The sequence below is a fragment of the Ambystoma mexicanum genome, chromosome 1p (assembly GCF_040938575.1).
Source record: "Ambystoma mexicanum isolate Mex_15411 chromosome 1p, UKY_AmexF1_1, whole genome shotgun sequence".
NCBI classification, from domain to species: domain Eukaryota; kingdom Metazoa; phylum Chordata; class Amphibia; order Caudata; family Ambystomatidae; genus Ambystoma; species Ambystoma mexicanum.
Genome location: NC_090921.1, coordinates 1,095,106,236 through 1,095,126,437, shown reverse-complemented (window position 1 = coordinate 1,095,126,437; position 20,202 = coordinate 1,095,106,236). Strand labels below are relative to the sequence as shown.

Genomic DNA, 20,202 nt, shown 5'->3' with positions numbered 1-20,202 from the left:
GGTTAGAAGAAGTAAACGTAGCTGGATTCTCCTCTGTGCAGCAGCGACAGACCTAGCATCATGATTCCTCACTCTGGTGACAAAAGGAAGGACTCTGAATGGGATGTCTCTGCAGCAGTCTTGAGAGGACCCGTGGCACGGATTTCTTCAGTCTCCTTGGTCGGTCTGCAGTTTTGGTGCCTTTTTATCAGCTCCAGCAAAGAATGGTACTTGCTCAGTAGATCTACTTCGATTCAGAAGGCCCGTACTGAGGGGGCTTTGGTGTGCTCCAGAGACACGATCCTACTAATCTAAGTTATGGACGCATTCCACCTTGCAGAGACGTCTGGTTTTGGGCGCAGTTTGGGAACCCCCACCAATGATGTCCCAAAAAGTCTGTCCGATCTTTCTCTGCAAACAGAATTGTAGGATTGCAACAGGCTGGAGAAGACAGCAAATGATTCAGCCCCGAGTCCTCTGCACACGTTTTGCTTCCAACATACAATCCTGACTGCAGACCCAATTTCATGGATTCTAAGATGGGCGTCTGGGCCATGACTCTCCCTGGGAAACATCCGGTGATGAGCAAGGGTGCCGAAACCTTGCCATCGTGGACACGGCAAGGTAAATGTGGGAATTGTGCTTTTTCTTTGGGCATGTTTGAAGATTTGACACTCTTTACCGTGAGGAGTATGGCTTTCATCCCATTTATACTTTGGTGCATACCTGTGTCGCCTTCCGTTACCCCAGTAATCGTGTGCCTCTTTGGATTTTCCCAAGTGGCAATTGGCCTTTCGGGATCGCTGAATTGGCGAAGTCCACAGGGCAGAGTTCAGCTTTAATTTAACATGTTTAACTTTGTATAGTACATGTAGAAACCAGGCAGCCCCCTATCCCAGTGAAGTTCTTCCCGTTTTTCTTTCAAAGGTTTTACACCATTTTCATATCATTGGCCATGTGTTAGGCAGAAACCTGTGCAGTTCCCTTGGGGAACACTGCAAAAGATTTAAGACTACAGGTATAGCAGTAAACCCACTTGGTAGCAGTCTGTACCACCCAGATTTACCTGGTAGCTGTGGCTGAGCAGTCAGACTTCCCTCAAGAAGAGTTAGGCAGTATGCAAAGTATACACAATATGTACCCGGACACAATAGCACAAGCAAACACTGACCAGAGCTTGGTTTCAAAAGTATATAGTTATTGATTTATTAAATACACATAAGTGGAAATCACTCTAGCAAAAATATAGTAAAAACACTTCAAACACAGTTATGATGAAAGCAGTTTCAACCCTTGCTCCTATCTAGACAACTCTAAGTTAATACCACATAATTAAAACAGAGGTGAGCGCTTAACGTTAGATGACACTCTAGTAGGTTAGGGAAAGGGGTAAAGAGAAACAGAAATGGGTTAAACACACCACTCTAAGATCCAGAACACTTGCAATAGGCTCAAAGAAGCACAAAGTCACAGGTGAGCAAAAGTCACTAGGCAGGGCCCACTCTTAGAGTAGCCGGAGCAAAAATGTGCCCAAGATCACACTGTTATTAGGGATTCAAAGTCTTGCACAGAGTTAGAAAGAGTTTAGTGTGGCTTAGAAAGTTTAGCCAAGGTGCTCCAGGCACTCCCAGGTTCGAAAGCCGGGGGCTAAATCTACCCTGTACAGTCGGTAGCAAGGGAAGCCAGGCGGAACACGGTACCTTAAGCGGAAAGGATCCTCCAGCGGTGGCAGTTGTTCCAGGCAGTGGCAGCAGGGCTCGACGTCGGTCAGGGGAGAAGAAGTTCTCGCTGAAGAGCAGAAGAAGAGGGTCGTTGCACTGCCCGGGAAGAAACCAGCCGCTGAGTCCTCCGGTTAAAGGGTAGTACCGACTTTCGTGGTTGGGGTAAAAGTGGTGGGGTTCCGGTTGCCGGGGTGCTTGGCACTGGCAAGGCGGCCACGAGATACCTCGAGAAGCGAAAAGAAGGCGAAAACTGGTTGTCCCCACCAGTCAAGGGAAGGAGCCACTCCGCTAAGAGTTCTCCTCGGTCGTCGGGAAAAGTGGTGAGACGGTTCAGCAGGGCTCCACCGGGTGGTGTCGTCGAAGCAGGTCGGCTCAGCTCTTCCCTCGTCGGATTCTTGGTCCTGTGGCGACTTCTGAAGTTCCAGTCCCCAAAGCTCTGCTTTTATGCAGCAAACCCCCATTCACCCAGCCTAGCTGTCACTCAAACATGCTAAGTGGTGAGCCGGCCGGCTCACCACTTGGGCCAATCAGGACGGAGTGCGACTTGAGTTACCAAGGTAACTCAGTCCAGGGTGCCTAAATCCCCCTCCACCCCTCCTAAGTACCCCAGACAGAGTGGCACCACTTTGGAGGGCTTCTGTGGAGAAGCCCGCCAAAAGTGGAACAAAGGGCTCCACTTTGGGTCAGAGTTACAGAGGCGAACACCAACGCCATTTTAGAATCAAGTTTTGGCAAAAAGTCCCAACCGGAGTTATAAAAATAAATATATAAAACCGGCGGTATGTTTAAGGCTACCGTAAATAAATAATTAAATGTGTTAGCCTAAAACAATGGGAAATCCCATAGGAAAATATTCGCGGTCGAATATAAAACGTAGTTTCCACTGCCACCAGCCAAAACTCGATCAGGGGGGACGGAGACGTGCCCCCTCGACTAACAGACCCTGGGGCAATCGAATTGCCCCAGCCAGTACGTCCACAATATGATGGTTTGTACTGGTTCTGTTCAGGATTCAAGACTAGCAAAGTCTTTGGTGACTTTACATGCCCTGGGAGACAGTAGTCAGTCCCAGGGTATGGAGTCTATGTTGGGGAGTCCCTAGGACACCCCTGGGTCACGGCACAGAGGGTGCTGTGTAACCCACATCACAAAAATACATGAGGCCCTATGGAGTAAAAGACCCCATAGCCCATTCAACACAAGGTTTAACCAAGAAAACACACTTCAACATGTCCAAGAGTGAGGGTAAAAGAGTCTCACTCTTGGCAGGAGAAAAAAAGAAACCCCAGAAATCCAGCAAAGCTGCTGGGGGACTCGCTAGGTAGGGAAATTCAGCCTAAACAGAGAATTCTCCCTAACACCATGTGAAGTAGTAGCCCCTCACAACTTTAATACAGGGAGTTGCATCTGGTACACTCTGTTCTCTGCAGTGAAGTATTCCCTCTTTTGACAGATCTTCAAACCAAAGTCCTGACTGCCTATTCGTGAGTCTAGCCACCAAATATGTTTGGGAATGTCTAGGTCAAGGCAGACTAGAATGGGTGGCACGACTTGCGATGGTAAACCTGCCAATGAGCACTTCGATGGTACTTGGCAGCGTTTTTAAAAAAAAGTCTTTAAAAATCTTTTCGCGAAGATATAATCTTAGTGTTTGTGGTTCGGGGAGTACTTAGGCTCTCCACGTATCCATAGGCTTCAGGGAAGTCTCAGTGGGTCGAATCCATCTGTAAGGGAGGCCGTCTACAATGTTCCCACTCCAGGATTGTGACTGAAAGAATTCCCAGGTTGGACTCATTTGCACCTGTAAGGACTACTTCCTTGTGGACAAATTTTAAAGGGCCTTTACATGCTTTCCACACGACATAGAATAACATGCCTAACGAATGGGCAAACCTCATCTCAAATACAGATATTTTAAATACAAAGTGCCCATTTCCAGTATTTTATTCCTTTGTCACTAAATCTTGATCTAGCACTGGTGCCTCTGTGATGGGGGACCATGATCTCCTGAGACATTACTGGCGCCTCTGTGGTGAGGGGCCATGATCTCCTGAGACATTACTGGCGCCTCTGTGGTGAGGGGCCATGATCTCCTGAGACATTACTGGCGCCTCTGTGGTGAGGGGCCATGATCTCCTGAGACATTACTGGCGCCTCTGTGGTGAGGGGCCATGATCTCCTGAGACATTACTGGCGCCTCTGTGGTGAGGGGCCATGATCTCCTGAGACATTACTGGCGCCTCTGTGGTGAGGGGCCATGATCTCCTGAGACATTACTGGCGCCTCTGTGGTGAGGGGCCATGATCTCCTGAGACATTACTGGCGCCTCTGTGATGGGGGACCATGATCTCCTGAGACATTTGTGGTATTAATAGTGTAACATTCTGGTCGCCGCCTGTTTTGATACTTTTTCTGGCACAAATGAGCCATGATTTCATTTAATGCTTCGGCTCAAAGAAAGCTTTGCTGCGTCTGTGTTCAGTTTTAAGATCACGCAGCTCTACTGTAACTTTTCTTTAAGAAACTGAAAATATTATGCTGAGATGGTTCAATTGGCTTCAGCAGGAGAGTCAAACTGAAGAATGAGTACCCTAAAGCAAGCAGTACATGTTCTTCCCTTAGGAAAATTGAGACTTTTGTTTCTTAAACCCTTCATTGGATGCAGGTGAAGGCATAGAGTGCTGGCCACCTCCTCTGCTATTCCTTAGCAAGGCTGGGCATTGCAAACACTTCAGGTGGTTGTATGCGTGGGAGATGCCGACGAACCTGTTTTGGAGCTCTGACGTTTGGTTGCGCTGGGGGAATTTCTGCATACTCGTCAACGTCTTTGCGGCACTGAAAATGCAAAGCAGCATACTTTAGGTTTTATCTGCAGTGCCGGTGCTTTTATTCTCTACTCTATTCGTGCACTATTGTGTCCTGAATCTGATTAGTCCAGTTTGTTGCTCTGCAGGCAAGGTGGCCTCCATAACCTGCATTTGCTTCATGCAAAACAGTGGAGTTTAAAGTGAGGGCTCCCTTTTGTGTCTCCCCCTCTTTTCCTCTTAGCATAGGGAACGCTGTTCATCTTGCCCTTTTCGTATCTCACACTGTGACTACCACCTGATATAAGTAGTCTATGGCACGGCGCATTGTGCGCTCTCCACACAATGTTTTCCGTTTGTCCAGTAAAAGGTTCTGACACTTTCAATTCCTTTTTGGAATGAGTTTTCCAGTTTTTCCCACAAAAGCATACCGCCACTCAAGTGACAACCCTGCATGTGCATCCCTCGTATACCTACATCTCCAATCCACCGATTAGCGTTACTTCCACAGCCTCCACCCAGACCCCCAATGCGCAGACCACGCTACCATCCCTCCATAATCTCACAGAATACTGTTCCTCTGCACCACTTTTCCAACCACATACAGGGGAGTATAGAAAACAAGAGCTACTGGAGGAAACTGGAGATCAGAGTTCTAATCCTGAATCCCCCACTGGTCCGAAGTGCAAACTTTAGTAGACATTGCATAGTGTACCACATCACATATGGAGAAGTAGGGAAAGGGGCAGAGGTAGCGTAGTTTAGCAAGATTTAAGAACCTGAAGATCCAGGATCTTCAATTTTTCCTGTTTGACCCAAATCTCTGGCTTTGTGGGGGTGAGGGAGGCGGATCTCTAATCGCCAGGCCAAATGGCAATATTGCACCCAAAGGACCGAGACGAGGTAAAGCCTAGTGGCTGAATGTTCAATTTTAGAACCAAAATATCTGAATTATGTTGTTGGACATCCACTCGGGGTAGCAGTTGGTACCCCTACTTTGTTTCCAATCATAGGGTACTGCTCTGTAACACCACATGATTAAACAAATCTGGTTACTGAGCTGTTAGAGCGATCCAAACCTGAAGACACATTGACTATCAGCTTGGTGTTTGGGCAATCGCCAGGATAGAGGATCATTTGATGGCCTTTCTTTTGTGGTTGAGGGGTTAAGTGTTTGTTTTATGAATCGACCAAAGTGATTTTGGTGGATTAATGCTATTGGGTGCTTGACCTCGACGAATATCTAGGGCCAGCTACTTAAGATTTCTGATCTGACAAATGTGGGAATGTTGAGAAATGAACTGCATGCTAGTATGTCACTTTAAATCTAGTCAAGGAGAGGTGATGGCAGATGTTGCTGACTTTTGAACAAAAAGGCATGGATAATTTGGCTTCTCTACTTGACCACAGGGGTTTGATCTTGGACCAGTCATGGTCATCAAATGGCCACGTTTTTTTGCCAAATGTTTTTCTTTCCACATCTGCAGCCTACCGCCTGGATACACAATGCTAGGGACACGTCAGGCCCCGCATGCAGGCCTTGTAGCATAACCTGTATACTCATTTATGTGCACTGAAGGCAGATCTTTTAACGCCCATATTTTTCAATTTCGATGGGTGACAAATCGCCTGTCATCGTTTAGGAACCAGGCCAAACGTGCTAGATGGGCTGCCTGTTTATCAAAAGCATGGGAAGTGGGTTTTACCCACTCCTCATATTGGACTAGGGGTTGGTGATCAAGAGATATTTCCCATAAACCTGGCCCCCTGGTTCGGCATATTCTGCACACTGGCTTTTCAGATCAGATTGAGGTGAACCAGTACGCATGCTGGTTGTTCAGTGTGTGTTTTCTTTGTATGTTTTTTTTTTTTGTGTAACCTTTTATTCTCCATTTCTCAGGTGTTGTGTAAACTTATCAACAGCCTTAGTCCCGGGGCGGTGAAGAAGATTCAGAAGTCTGGAATGGCCTTCAAACAGATGGAGCAGATCTCTCAGTTCCTACAAGCTAGTGTGTTTTATGGCCTAAACGCTGCTGACATGTTCCAGACTGTGGATCTCTGGGAAGGTAGGGACATGCGGAAGAGAATACAGTCCCATCAATCTGATGGCACGGTATTGCGTTTCATTGTTCAACTGTTTATCATTGTTGTGGAGATATATCATTGTTGTGGAGATATGTTGCTAACTCTTGTGAATGGCTACATAGTGCTTGTTGCAAAGCAGTAGGATTGCGGTCTGGGAGAAGGTTTGACAACCAGGTAACCCTTTTGTGTCCATTTGTTGTCTTCATCTTGTGTACTGTGGTTGGTTCTAACTTGATGCAGTCCTGTAGTCGGGACGACGCACTTTGGTCACCAGTCACACTAGAGGGGTCGCCCCTTGCGCAAGCCCCAGTGACTCTCCTGTTGGGTTTGCATTGTGTAGTGAATTTCTTGAGGAGATTCTGATTCTTTTGTTCTCGCAAATGAAAATTGGCCGATCCTTTTGGGTTTTTGGTTTATGCATTAAAATTAGGTTTTCTTTTTTTATGGTGGCAGGGGAGTGAAGAACAGCCTTGCACGGCCACCGGTAGTGCGTTTTTGCTTATTACTTGGATTTCTCTTGAGCAATGCATAACTTTCGCTGTAGTGTCACAGGTATGTTCTCCCCAGTGTCAACTTTCACCACAAACCCTAGGGTGGAGGATGATGCAGATTATACTAATTAGTCATTCCTCCTAACTGGCAGAATCTTTGCAGGTTTACTCAAATCTTCAGAAGGGACACATCTCAGCAGGGACCTTGGTCCTGTCCATGCTCGTCCTCCTAAATCGCTTCAGATGAGCATCCTCTAAATCTGAGCAGGTCATCAAAGCCCTTACCCTTCTTTCAAAAAGGCAGGGGCTCCCATGTTGGACCACTCCTTAAAGCTTAAATTTACAAAATGGTCCCTAAAATGACTTGTAGGGGGATTTGGATGGGTAGTGTAGAAGGAACACCGATCTGTCAGCCGTGCCTTTCCCCTTTCAAGCCTCCCACATCTGGAACTGGTCATCCATTATTGATCGTTCATGTTCAAGATCACTGGACTTCCGTAAGGTTGTCGAAACCTGGCTTTTCCCTTTTTTTAATCGCTCCTCGTTTCCTTGACAGGTCATTGATTGCTTATATGGGACCTAGTCTGTATTGACATGTTCTTGGCAATCTTAGAAGCCATCTGGGCATAACCGCAACGCACACAATTTGTTACTGGCTCTTCTCTAACATTGAGCTGTGCTGTGGTCTGTGGTTGCTACGCACTCCTGTACCTTTGGGGTCTGGTCAATGCAGTTTAAGTTAATATACATAGCAAATTGCGGGAGACCCTCAATACACACTATGATGTCCTTGCTACTGTAGATGCAGGAGTGGTGTGTTTGGGGCTTTCAGCAACAGTACACTTTCAAATCTACGGAAAAATGTATACTTTTTGTGCTGACCACCTCAAACCCTCCTGCACCGATTTTGAGGATCTCCTGCCAAAGCTGTGAGTTGAAGCTGTGCACAGAGCATGAATAGCCGTTTCATGTGACTCGAGTAGTCCTTCGTAGGGCCAGGCAGATGGGCCACTTCACTGTAAAATGGCCGTCATGTCATTGGGATTCGGCGCCTTAGACACATTTACCTTCCCAAGCATGACTGTCATTCACCCACCACTCTTTGGAAACTGACAGATGCAACACAAAGGTGTGGATGTCAGCTAAGGTTGCATATGCTGCCACGCACACAATTGCACCCTAGGGTGTTTTAGACGGTTGCCATACCCTTCCAACTCGTGCACCAAGCCCACACGATGTGTGTTCACACTGAGCTGTCATTGAAGGCTGCAAAGCGCAGCCATCATGAGAGGTTCCCACATTAATCATTGGATTCGGATGTATTGGAGGACGTTAATCCCCTCCCACCTCACCCCCCGGCCATCTGGTGAAAAGAGTACGCACCGCATTGTTGTGCAAGGTTAAGCAACCTGCCCACTCTCAGGAAACCTACCCACGACCATTGACCGAGGGGAATGCTTAACTTTATTAGGCCTTTTTGCAAATCGCACTTGGGTTTGTTGTGGGGAGTTGCAAAACCCCCACCAACCTTCGCCATCAGACTTCAGACTGAACTTTACCTGCTGTCCCTAATTGTGCAAAGCTTTACCGGTTTCTGGGTAAAGCTGCTTCTGGCGAACCCCAGTTCCAGCTGGGACACCTTCCTCAGAACGATGCTTTCACCCACCCAGGCGGACATTGCAAGAGACAATGCACATTTGCACAATACAATTGTCGCCTAACATTACATGAAGATCTGCCATATCCGCACCACCTGGACCCGAGAGCACATGCCACTTCCAATTACGATGGCTGTCATTTGGTAGCTGTTTAAGCTGTTTCAGCTGTTGACCCTGTAGCTCAGATGAGCTGTTTATTTTCTTCAGACCCTTGTATGCAAACTGCTTCCAAAGACTGTCTTTAATACCAACTGTATCCAAAGCACTGCATACACAAAGCTAGGAATATTGTCTTGGCCAATGCTTATTGTGATTTGGTGATCACATGAGTCTATGAAACAGACACAGTTTAAACAATGTGTGCAGCTGGTTGCATCATAATTCAGTGTTTTTTTTTTCCTTCTTTTTTTTCTCAGGAAAGTCCATGCCAAGCGTTCAGAGGACGCTCATGAACCTGGGAGGACTTGCAGTCACAAAGAACGATGGCTGCTTCAAAGGAGATCCCAGCTGGTTCACCAGGTAAGTTGATTCCTACAGCTGACCACTGATTTACATCATTTCCTGCACTCTATAGGAGTAGTTTCCACAGAGTAGAGACAAGACTTATTTAAGTTTGTTTAGTAACCCACTAGAGGGTCAAACACGTGGGCCCCACTACAACCTCCCCAAACCTTCATGATTGCGATTGGAAGACTGCATTTTATTTTCCTTTGCAAGGTGGGAGGAGTAAGTTTGCAGCCCAACACCATGTTCCTCGAGCAAAGCTTGTAGGTGCTTTACTTGGCAACCTACAACTTTGCCACATTTGCCTCCCTGCGCTTGGTGTAACCCCTCCATTTTAGCATAGCTAAAACTAAGAATATTCCCAAAAACATCCGCCATTTTGAGATGTTGGCAGTCCATTTTTTGTATCCTTCACCTACTGCAAAACTTCTAACCATCCTTCGGTCTGCCAACCCACACTGTGCTACGATTGGCACAAGAACTTTCACCTGTTGCCTCACTCACCTCTGTCTTGGTCATACCATCTCTCACTGACCTGGTATTTTACCAACCAGATATTAAACCAATAAGAAACCAACTGCTGACCTCATTCTACAGACCTTCTCTATCCTTCCAAGCACTCTCAAGAGGGTGGTCTTCAATTGCATCGTCCACTATCTTGAGGTGAGGTCGCGTGCTGATTCCCCTTCCAGAGGCCAGTCCAGATGCTTAACCTCCTGCAAACTCTTTCTGCCTCCATCTTTTAAGGACACTATTGAACTGGGTATCTCCCTATCCTTCTGATCACTCCACCCAATGCAACCCCATCACCTCTGCTGCAACACACCTTCCTGTGGGTGTTCCTCAAGGATCAGTCCTAGGCCCACCTCTTTTCCTATATACGCCACCATCAGCAAACTAATTTCTCCCTTTGGCTTTAATGATCGATGATACTCTGATAGTCTCCTCCCTCCTTCACCACCATAATCTGTGTGCTAACCAACTGCCGTCAGCCTCTGTATGGTTCTACGGTTCCTCATGCTAAACTCTTCTAAGACAGAGTGCCCATGCCACTCTTGTCTCCATTCGTTCCCCTTTATCTCCTCACATCCACACCCATGGCTCATAAGCCTGTGGCTCTTTGGCAGTGAACTGCAACTCTACTGGTTCTTCTCGACCACTGCTGGCAATATCTCTCTCTTTCTCTCTCTCTCTCTCTCTTTCTCTCTCTCTCTCTTTCTCTCTCTCTCTCTTTCTCTCTCTCTCTCTTTCTCTCTCTCTCTTTCTCTCTCTCTTTCTCTCTCTTTCTCTCTCTTTCTCTCTCTTTCTCTCTCTTTCTCTCTCTTTCTCTCTCTTTCTCTCTTTCTCTCTCTCTCTTCCCCCCCCACCCCTAAACATTATAAATATCCGGCCACACCTCACTTGCCACTTAACTAAAACCCTGATCTCTATGCTTGTGCTCTTTGTGTGAACCTACTGCTTGATCTAATGGCGTGCACTTTTTGTCTCCACAGCAAAGTCCTCCACTTTGCGGACGCACTTTTTTTTTAACCTACTCCTATTCCCCCACCGACCTCTACCTTCCATCACTATGCTGGATGGATCTTCATGCAAAGGTGCTCTTCAAAACAAATTACTGCTACTATTCTATAAATCCTTCCATAGTTGAACCCCTTCGATTTTTTTTTTCTCCCCCCCCCCCCAACTAGAATTGTTCTCATTTTTGTATTATTCTTTTATAACCTGCTTAATAACGGGATTCAAACCTGTGTTGCTACGCGTGGTCTTCCTTCCAAGACAAACGCATTGCCCCTGAGCTATCCTACCTTATTGAATTTCACTGTACTCTTCCACTCAAACACTCCACTCATATCTTCGTAACGTATTGGTCCTCCACCTCCTCCCGCTTCTTTTCCCTGCATGCCCCACTGCTCATGCGACTTTGGAATGACCTAGAGCTTAAACCACTCCCTAGGGTTTAGACTGGTGTGACGCTGCTAGGCAGATCTTGTAGGTACGTTAATGTGTGATAGCTTATTTATTTCTAGCTGTGACCCTCTGTCCTAGTCGCCCCACTTCCAGTGGCGTCGCTAGGGGGTTTCAGGGGGGGGCGCCCCCCCTACCTAAAACGAGCAGTTTCCATGTCCTCCCCTTACTTTTGTCTGTGCCCCCCCCCCCCTACTTTTGTCTTTGGCCCCCTCTGTGCCCTTCCTAAATTTGATTCCTGGCGACGCCACTGCTTCCAAACGTAATCCGTCAGGAGGTGCATACATGGAATGGCAGTGCAATGCAGTGAAGCCCCTTTCCAGTGGTAGTCTGAATGATGCAACTCACCTCACCCCAGGCGTTAATACGAACGAACACTCGTGCTTTCCCAAAACTGGCACACCTACATTGACTGTCCCTCGCCCAGTAAAAATGTTTGCTTCTGAAGCTCTATTCCGTTTAACGGTTTGGATAGTTTGCGTAAAATAAAGAACTTATTTTTCATACTCCTCGAATCTAACTTTCGTCAAAACGAATTTAGAAATTGTAAAAACATGGAATTTGTCATTCATTTTTTAAATTCGCTGGCAAGGGTTTCTATACCCTTTCCACCAGAGAAAAAACGTACAGTGAAGACCTAGCAGGCGGATTTCTACCAATTTTGTCTGACAGGATGTTTTATTTTTATCGTAAACCTTTGTTTCACAGCGTTATTAGCACATTTCTGGTTTTGTGAGAAATGTTGTGCAGGCATTCACGTGGTTCCTCCAAGCTGTTTCTTGGTAATCACGTGGCCCACATCCGTAGTTTCTAATTTCAATAAAAACCATAGTGTCTGTGTGCAGCGCCTAGACTGGAAGATCATGCACACCTATCCATTGCAGTTACCTGTAACTGACACACCGCTCCTAAATAGTCTGTTTTTACTTGCATACTGCCCTCCCAAATACTGGGTTAATTAATCCCATTGTTTCTATACATGCAATGAATGTGAAAGGGGAGGGTTCATTTGTCTACAAACAAGCGCACATGCGTGGTGCTACTCGGAAACAATCGTAAAAGGTAATGTGTGTTTATAGATTTTCAAGGAAAACACTGTGGAAGTGCAGTTAAGGTGGGCAAACCTATTGCAACAAAACCCTTGAAATTAAGTGCATTGGGGAAACTCGGGGCCGGCTTAACTCGCGCGTTCCTGCTGATCTCCCCTATAATGCCATATCCCCCATATTCAGTGGTCGAAGGGAGCGGGAGCTGGTGGGAGCGGCGCTCCTGTACTTTTTTTTTTTATTACGTTTTACAGCTCCTATACTTTTATTTTTTTTAAAAACCGTTCCGGAACGGTTTCGTTTTAAAATGACCGTGTAGGAAGAAGTTGAAACTTGCACTTTCAGTGCACTGCATTGAACATTCCCTTAAACAGCAGACAAATGTGTTTGGGGGTTTGTATTGTGTGTGGGAGGGGGCAGGGCAATGGGGTTTGTGAGGTGCAGGGCAGGCTAGCAGGGAACATTTTTTCTTACACTTCGACCACTGCCCATATTGCTATTTTGTATGGCATTGTGAATTTCTTGTCTTATAATTTATATCTGATTTTGGGCTTTGCAACAGGAACCAGCCGAGTTAAGGCGGTCCCAAGTTTCCCAATGCGCTGAATTTCAAGGGTTTGTTGCGTGAAGTTTACTGCACTTATCTACACTTCATCTCGTTTATTCTCCTTGACTTTCAAGGATTTTGTAATACCATCATTTTTGTTCATGCCCCCTGTATATCAGCGTCATTGTCCACCCTTGACGTCACTGTAAAAATCAATATTTAAAAAAACTTTTTTCTATAACCTGTGCCGGTGTATATTTTTCAATGCCATGGCCACGTACTTTGGCTGTGCCCAATGTTTGTTTAAATCACCTCCTGCTCACTAGCCATAGCCTTCGGCTGTGCCCACTCTCAATTATTTTTAATACCAACAGACCACCGGCCATGGGCAGTGAATTTTCACCCTGATTTCACTAGCTGTATAAATATTTGAGGCTTGTTAATCTGCTTGGAATCGCATGCTTTGTATAGGTCGACATCTAGTGGTAGCTGCAAGATTTGCATATGAAGTTCACAAAGGGACGTCGACTGGGCGTGTTCGTAATCTTATCCCTAGTGCGACATCGACCGTATCCATGATCCCTTGCGTGTTGGCACTCCCTCAGATTTTTTCCACCATAGTGTTTAGACTTGTTTCTCACGTGCCCTGTTGCTACACTACTTTTGGTTATCACTTTATTAATATTTCAATGGTTACCGCTCAACGCTACATCTTGACTGAAGACCTACTCGACGATGAAACAAACGATTGTTCCGCCAACTGGCTTTAACCTACACCTGACTTCGGCCTAGCAGTAGGGAGAGTAGGGGGCTGAATGCATGCCTCGGTTTCCTCCTTTTACTGCTCTTTCTGGATGCACTACGCCATGCAGCACAATCTCCTTTTAAATTCTGTCCAAATTGTAACCACTGCCTTCCTCGCGATCGCGAGACCCGTTGTGCATCATGCAAGCTCTTCAGTCCCAAACCCCTAAATCAAACTAAATGGTGGGGGCACATGCCATGATGGCAGAGTCGGAAACGGCCGCCAGTCTCATTGAATCTGATCCAGAAAGCCAGGGCAGCGAAGGCTCAGTCTCGGCGCCCGAAAATGCCATGAGGGAACCATCGGGCTCCCCTGTGTCATTTCCCAGCCTCGAATCGCAGCGCACCGATGTGGGGAAAGATCTCCAAACGCATAACCTCAAGCCGCTCTTCGATTGAGCCGTTTTAGGAAGGCCGCACGCTGGCAGCAGACGGTTCGTGACTTACCAACCAACCGCTGGAAAAGCCAGCTGCGGTTCAGCAACAGCGTTTACTTCAAGGCGACAAAGATGAAGCAGCGAATATAGGTGTACACAAATTATTCGACGGATGATTCTGAGGTGTTCAAAAACCGTAACTCTTTGACCAACACCACAAAAAGTCCCATAACCATAAAATGCGCACTTATGCAGCCTCTGAAGAGGCACTCCAGTATGAAGAGGCTTTCTCCTTTTATCCCAATCGGTCAGAAGAAGAGATCAAGGGCAGACCCAGATGCCATTGTGTTCACCCTTAGCAGACAATCTTAAGACATGGACCTGGACAAAGAAGCGCTTTGAAGATACTATGGACAAAGTTACTTCTTTTGTCGACTTCATGAGTAAATATCACATTTGCCAAAAAACATAAGACCTACAGATGTCTCTACCCCCTAGACCAGTCAACCACAACAACCTCTGCCACCCACCCATACTCCTTTTTACAGCCATAGGTGCCTCCCATTACTTGACGGGGGGAGGGGAAATAATCAACCAGATCAGGCAATTCATGACATCTGGTATGTTGACCAGGACAACCCTGACTATTTATACCTAGTGGATCAGGATGACCAAGATGTCACAATCATTGACACCCCAGATATTACAACACCTGACAGCGGTCCCATATCCCATATTGATGATCAGTTGCTGTATAACGACTTTTTAAAGCGGGCTGCTCTACATTTGCACATCCACACTGAAGAAACAGTCCCTGATGGTTCTGATTTTGTGGAGGACATTCTTAATGAAAAGAAGCGCGTTAACCAGGCCATTCCCCTGCTCCAGTCCATTATAAGGAGAATCTCCATCTTTCTATAACTTCACTTACAAAGGCAGTGAACCCACGGGTAGAACAAATATTCAAACCCCCGCCTTCTGATTTTACTTGTACATCAGGGGACATGTTGGGGAGAATTCTCAGAAATGTGCTAATTCCTTCCACCTTAGAGACCCCCAGCAACTTTGATGGATTTTGAGGACTTGATTTTTCAACCTGGAGAGTGTGACTCTTTTTCCCACTATCTCATATTCTTGTGTGAATTTTACCTCTGTTTCTCTTTTGGCTATGGAGTCTGACAAACTCCATAGGCATCTTTTACAATTGTCACACAGCATCTTCAGTGCAGTGGCACAGGAAAGTCTTACAGATTTCCCCAAGGTTTAAATACCTTCATCTGGGATAAACTACTGTTTCCCAGAGCACTAAAGTGAAATTGACTTTACTTAGCATTGTGCTTGCTAGACCCAGCACACCCCATTTTACAATAGAGTGCTGGAGGGCTAACTTAGTATCCCCTGTGTCTAAATGCTCATGTAACATGTTTATGTTGCCCTTTTCTCACAGAATGGCTGGTGGCAGTGGTTTCGTTCCGAACAACCATGGTTTGCATTTACCGCGGCTTTTCGCAGCTCCGGTTACGCTAACTGCGGGAGCCATCTTTTTCAAAATGCCGCAGAGCCATCTTTGACAAAATGGTTCCCGGTCTTCTTTTTGCACCATGTCTTTCTGGAAAGGTCCTTCTAGAGAGTTTCTCTGCGCGCCAAACCAGGTTTGGTCTTCGTTCATTTTGCCTTTGGCAGGCTTCAGGAGTGAAACCCGCCTCTGGTTCCAGAGTGTCTGGGGTAGGTAGGAAGTGAGGGAGGGGCTCGAAACTCCCAGTGCTTAGTCTCCTAGGAGACCCAAATGCATTCTGTGGTGGTGGTGGATGGCTGGTTGACTGTCCGGCAAGGACAGCGAACCTGCTGAATGAGTGACAGCTAGGCTGGAATAACTGAGAGAACTGAATAAAAGGCGAGTCTTTTGGTTTGGAAGGAAGAGTCGACCACTGGACAAAGGAACCGAAGAAGAGCTTGAAGAGGATGCCTGCTGCAATTCCTGGATCATTGGTTTGCCCGGTGAAGCCCTACTGCAGTGCCGAAACGCCAAGTTTGCATCGACAGAGAAGCCCCTGCAAGGCTTCTCCCTTAGTTGGTGGGACCACTCAACGCCAAAGTAAGCCACCTGGGCACCCATCACTGAGCTGGTTGAATTTCCTCAGAGTTGCTGCAGGAAACCATATAGCCAGGGAGAGGGATGCCAGATTATGTTACTTTTAAGCTGGCCACGAAGCAGGACTGACCAAGCCTGAGCCCCCTCAGCAGAGTGTGGGACCCCAGAAGCAAGGACAGTCCACCTTGACAGCCAGGAACAGTGTTGTTGTGATTTGCGGTAGCCGAAACACGAAACGGCCACTGAGTGAAGTTTGCCAGTTGAGGGTTTTGGCAGTCCCAGTGCATTGCAGGAGTCCCCGACGTCCTCCCTCTTGTCCCCACGACTGAGGCCCAGGAACAGTGAGATCTGCAGAGCTGCACAGGAACAGAAGTAATCAGTTGCATCTTTTCTTATTAACCAAGGTACTATAAAACAATTCTGAGAGAACCTACCTCTTACTGTAGAAGTGCTTGTAATTTCCACAACTCGCAAGTCTAATCAGCTTGTGGCCCTACATTTGATTCTTCTTTTCATCAAAGACTCCGAAGATCTTATGCAAAGACTTTTCCATTGGTTACCAGAAGTGCTTTATCCTATCCAACACTTTTGCCCATTGATTTAGGCTTAGCCTATTGAATTGAATGCTTCTTCTAGTGAACTCTAAAAGTATCTGCACTGCTTAGGAATATTTGTGGTCTCTTGTGTTCTAATAACCTTTGCCTTTTACCAACATTTAAAGGGTGTTCTGCATGCCAACAGTAAAATATTAATGTCCCCAGCACCCTTGTTACTAAAGTCAACTGTGGGTGTAGGTTGTCTGTGGGCCATCCCAAAAGGGTCTTGTCTGATTTAGAAACTCAAAGTGTACAGTATTGAAGTATATTTGTGTTACTATTCTATTGCTCCCTTCTGAAGAAGGCTGTATAACTAACTGATAAATTAATAATTGTTTATGCAAACTTGTGTAAGAGTTTATTTGAATACCTGTAACTCCACTACAGCTCAAATTCCCCCTCTTGAGATAAGCCTAGCTGCTCAACAGGCTACCAAAACTGTGTAGTACAAGCTTATACCAAAGGTTGGGTTGCCTATACCTGTAGTCATAGTTGTTTATAGTGTTCCCAGAGGTTACTGCATTCAAACTTTGCCTAACACATGTCAAACCTGATTCCTTAGTAGTCACCACTACCAGGAAGAGTGCTGGTGTTCCACTGAACCTCAGATGCACCCCCAAGAAAGGGTGCAAATGGCTATACACATTAGATGAGCGCATTACCACCTCAGGTGCCTATATCACCAGGATTAAAAACATTGCAACACTGCTTGTCATCTACAACAACACTCAATGGGATGAAGTGCTGAAAACCCTGGACTCGGTCTTTGAACCTACTAGGTCATGTGTGCTTAATCTCCCCAGAGGGAAAGCGTGCAAAATATTCTAAAGAATATCCTGGACTCAGCCGACACCTCAGGGAGAGTACTTGTTGAAGGAACCCTTTTAAAAAGACACTTGTGGCTGTGATTCCGGGTTCAGGAAGGCTGTTGATGAACAACTGGAAACTGCCAAAAAAGAACACGACTATAAAGACTCTAGGACAAATTACTAATGAACGCTCTGTTCATGGGAGTGTCTTTAACAAGCGGTGTACTTTTTGTAGGCAAGGTTTAACAAATCAAAACAAACAGGTTTTGGGGCATCTGACTCCTCCTTTTACAGTGCCCAGTCTAACTCCTATCAATTGAACCAGCAGAGGGGGTTTCGCAGAGTAAAAAGGCGAGGTGGGGTTGCAGCCTCTAGAGGTTCAGCGGCCCCTGCCCACAAATGATTGGCCGGTTTACGTTCCCTACCATGCATACCCTGTTGGGAGTCGCATAAAACTTTTCACCCAGCAATGGGAGGGAATAACCTCAGATTGCTGTTTCTCGCGACAGTGGCAAAAGGGTACTCCATAGAGTTCCTCAAAACACCACACCACCACCACCCTCTTTGTGCAAGAAGGATGTCTTCAGAACATGTTCTCATCCTACAGGAGAAGATTCGAACGCTACTGAAAAAAGGAGCAACAGAGCTGGTCCCACCTCTAGAAGAAGATCAAGGTGTTCATTCAGTGCACTTCCTTGTTCAAAGAAATATCTAACCATGCGCCCAGTGCTGGACCTGCATCCTTGCAAACACATGTCAAACCACAATAATTCAGGATGGCTGTTAGAGGAGCGAATTCCTGAAAGATACATACTTTCATAATTCAATGTTGCCAGTGTACAAAAAATACCTAATATTTAAAGTGTGGGACAAGCACTACCAATTCAAGGTGCTACAATTCGGCAAGTGAGCTGTAGTGGCCACTCACTTATGAAGGCAGTCCATTCCAGTGTACCCTTACTTAGCGGACTGGCTAATAACAGAAGACACAACTCAAAGGTGTCTACAGAACACACAGCTGGCCGTCGACCTACTGTTTGAATTGGGATTCTCCATAAACGAGTGAAGTAAAGTCTTGTGCCCAGCCAAGTAAAACAACTTCTGGGAGCACTTATCAAAACAAACGATGGACTAGTCTTTCTCTCTCCAACGAGAGGGTCCAAAACATGCTGTTTCATACAACTCGGAATGTATCCGGTCATCAAATGACAGTACGAAAGGCAATGCGCTTTCTTCAAATGATGGCTTCCTGCATTTATCTAGTGCCACACGCTCGTCTGCGCATGCATCCAGTGCAAGAGTGGTTGGCGAAACAATGGTCACAACCAAGCGGTATGTGGGACGATCTAGTAGTAGTTTAGCAACCTCCTAGTTCAATTGCTGCAGTGGTGGTCCAAAGACAACTTGTTAAAGAGGGAAACCTTTCAACACACCAGCAATCAATGCAAGTCTAACAGACTTATCCCTGACGGGGTGGGTAGTTCATTTTCTCCATCACACTGCACACATGGTGCGGACCCTGGCATTAACCCAGAAGCATTTCAATCTTCCAGAACTGCTAGCAGTCTTCAAAATACTTCAAGCATTCAAAGCACAGCTAATCCACAGTGCTCATCCTGACAGACGGCACCGCAGCAATGTTTTTTTTATAAACAAACAGGAGGGGGGGGGGGGGGCATTTTCCCAGGCTGTCCAAACTAGCCCAGAACATTTGGCTGTGGGCTCTAAAATGCATGTTTCTCCTAGCATATGTTCCAGGGGAACTCAATTCTTTGGCAGACCTACTAAGTAGAAGTGTGGTGCTACCCTCTGAACACGAGTGTTAACTAAAAGACGTTCTACACTTCTTCTCATATTGGGGGTTTCCCAGAAATCGACTTCTTCGCTACTCAAAAGAATGCACCATGCCTAGACTAGGTATCCAGGTTTCCCCATGAAGGCTCCAAAAGGAATGCACTACTAATGAATCCAACACCTCTTAACAACGTAGTCCACAAACTACAACGGTAACAAGTAACACTTATTCTAATAGCTCCTATGTGGGCATGACAAACGTGGTTCTCACACCTGCATCTGATGTCCCTTTTGTCCTTCCATGAAACTGCCATGTTCATCCAACATGCTGTCACAGGATCAAAGGATGACACTCCACCCGTGCCCTGAGACATTGATCTTGGCAGCCTGGCTCCTGAGGTCATAGAATTTGGACACTTCAATCTAGACCAAAGATGTATGGAGATTCTTAGAGGCATGTAAACCAAACATAAGACACATTCACACAATCCTACTGAATGCTCACTGTCAAATAGAGTACACGATCTGCTATATCTGTTAGACTCTGACTCACTAAAAGTACACCCAGCTGCTCTCTCAGCATACACCACTTCACAAAGCAAGTTTTGTGGTGGAAAGTGCCTGTAGTTATAGATTTCATGGAAGGTGTCAGGAAATGATATCCTCAAATTGCTAACCCTACTCCCGACTGGGACCTGAATGTTGTTCACACACGGCTTATGGGCATCCCCTTTGAGTCTTTGCACAACACCAGTTTTGAACATCTCACAAACAAGACCGCCTATCGTGCGGCAATTGCTTCCATCAGAAGGGTCCGTGAAATGCAAGCACTGTCAGTAAAAGATCCCTTTTGTTGCACACACACCCACGGTTCTCACCAAAATGTATCTCTAAATTCCATGTTAAGCAATCAATAGAACTTCTTGCATT

At 46.1% G+C, this 20,202-nt stretch overlaps 1 protein-coding gene across 1 annotated transcript in view; it reads left to right on the top strand.

The window, feature by feature from the left end:
• Nucleotides 1–20,202, top strand: part of TAGLN2 (transgelin 2) — a 141,321-nt gene that overhangs the window by 110,948 nt on the left and 10,171 nt on the right. The window contains exons 3-4 of the mRNA XM_069604694.1: nucleotides 6,405–6,570; nucleotides 9,155–9,257. Coding sequence (XP_069460795.1) covers nucleotides 6,405–6,570; nucleotides 9,155–9,257 — 269 coding nt within the window. The remainder of the gene's footprint in view (nucleotides 1–6,404; nucleotides 6,571–9,154; nucleotides 9,258–20,202) is intronic.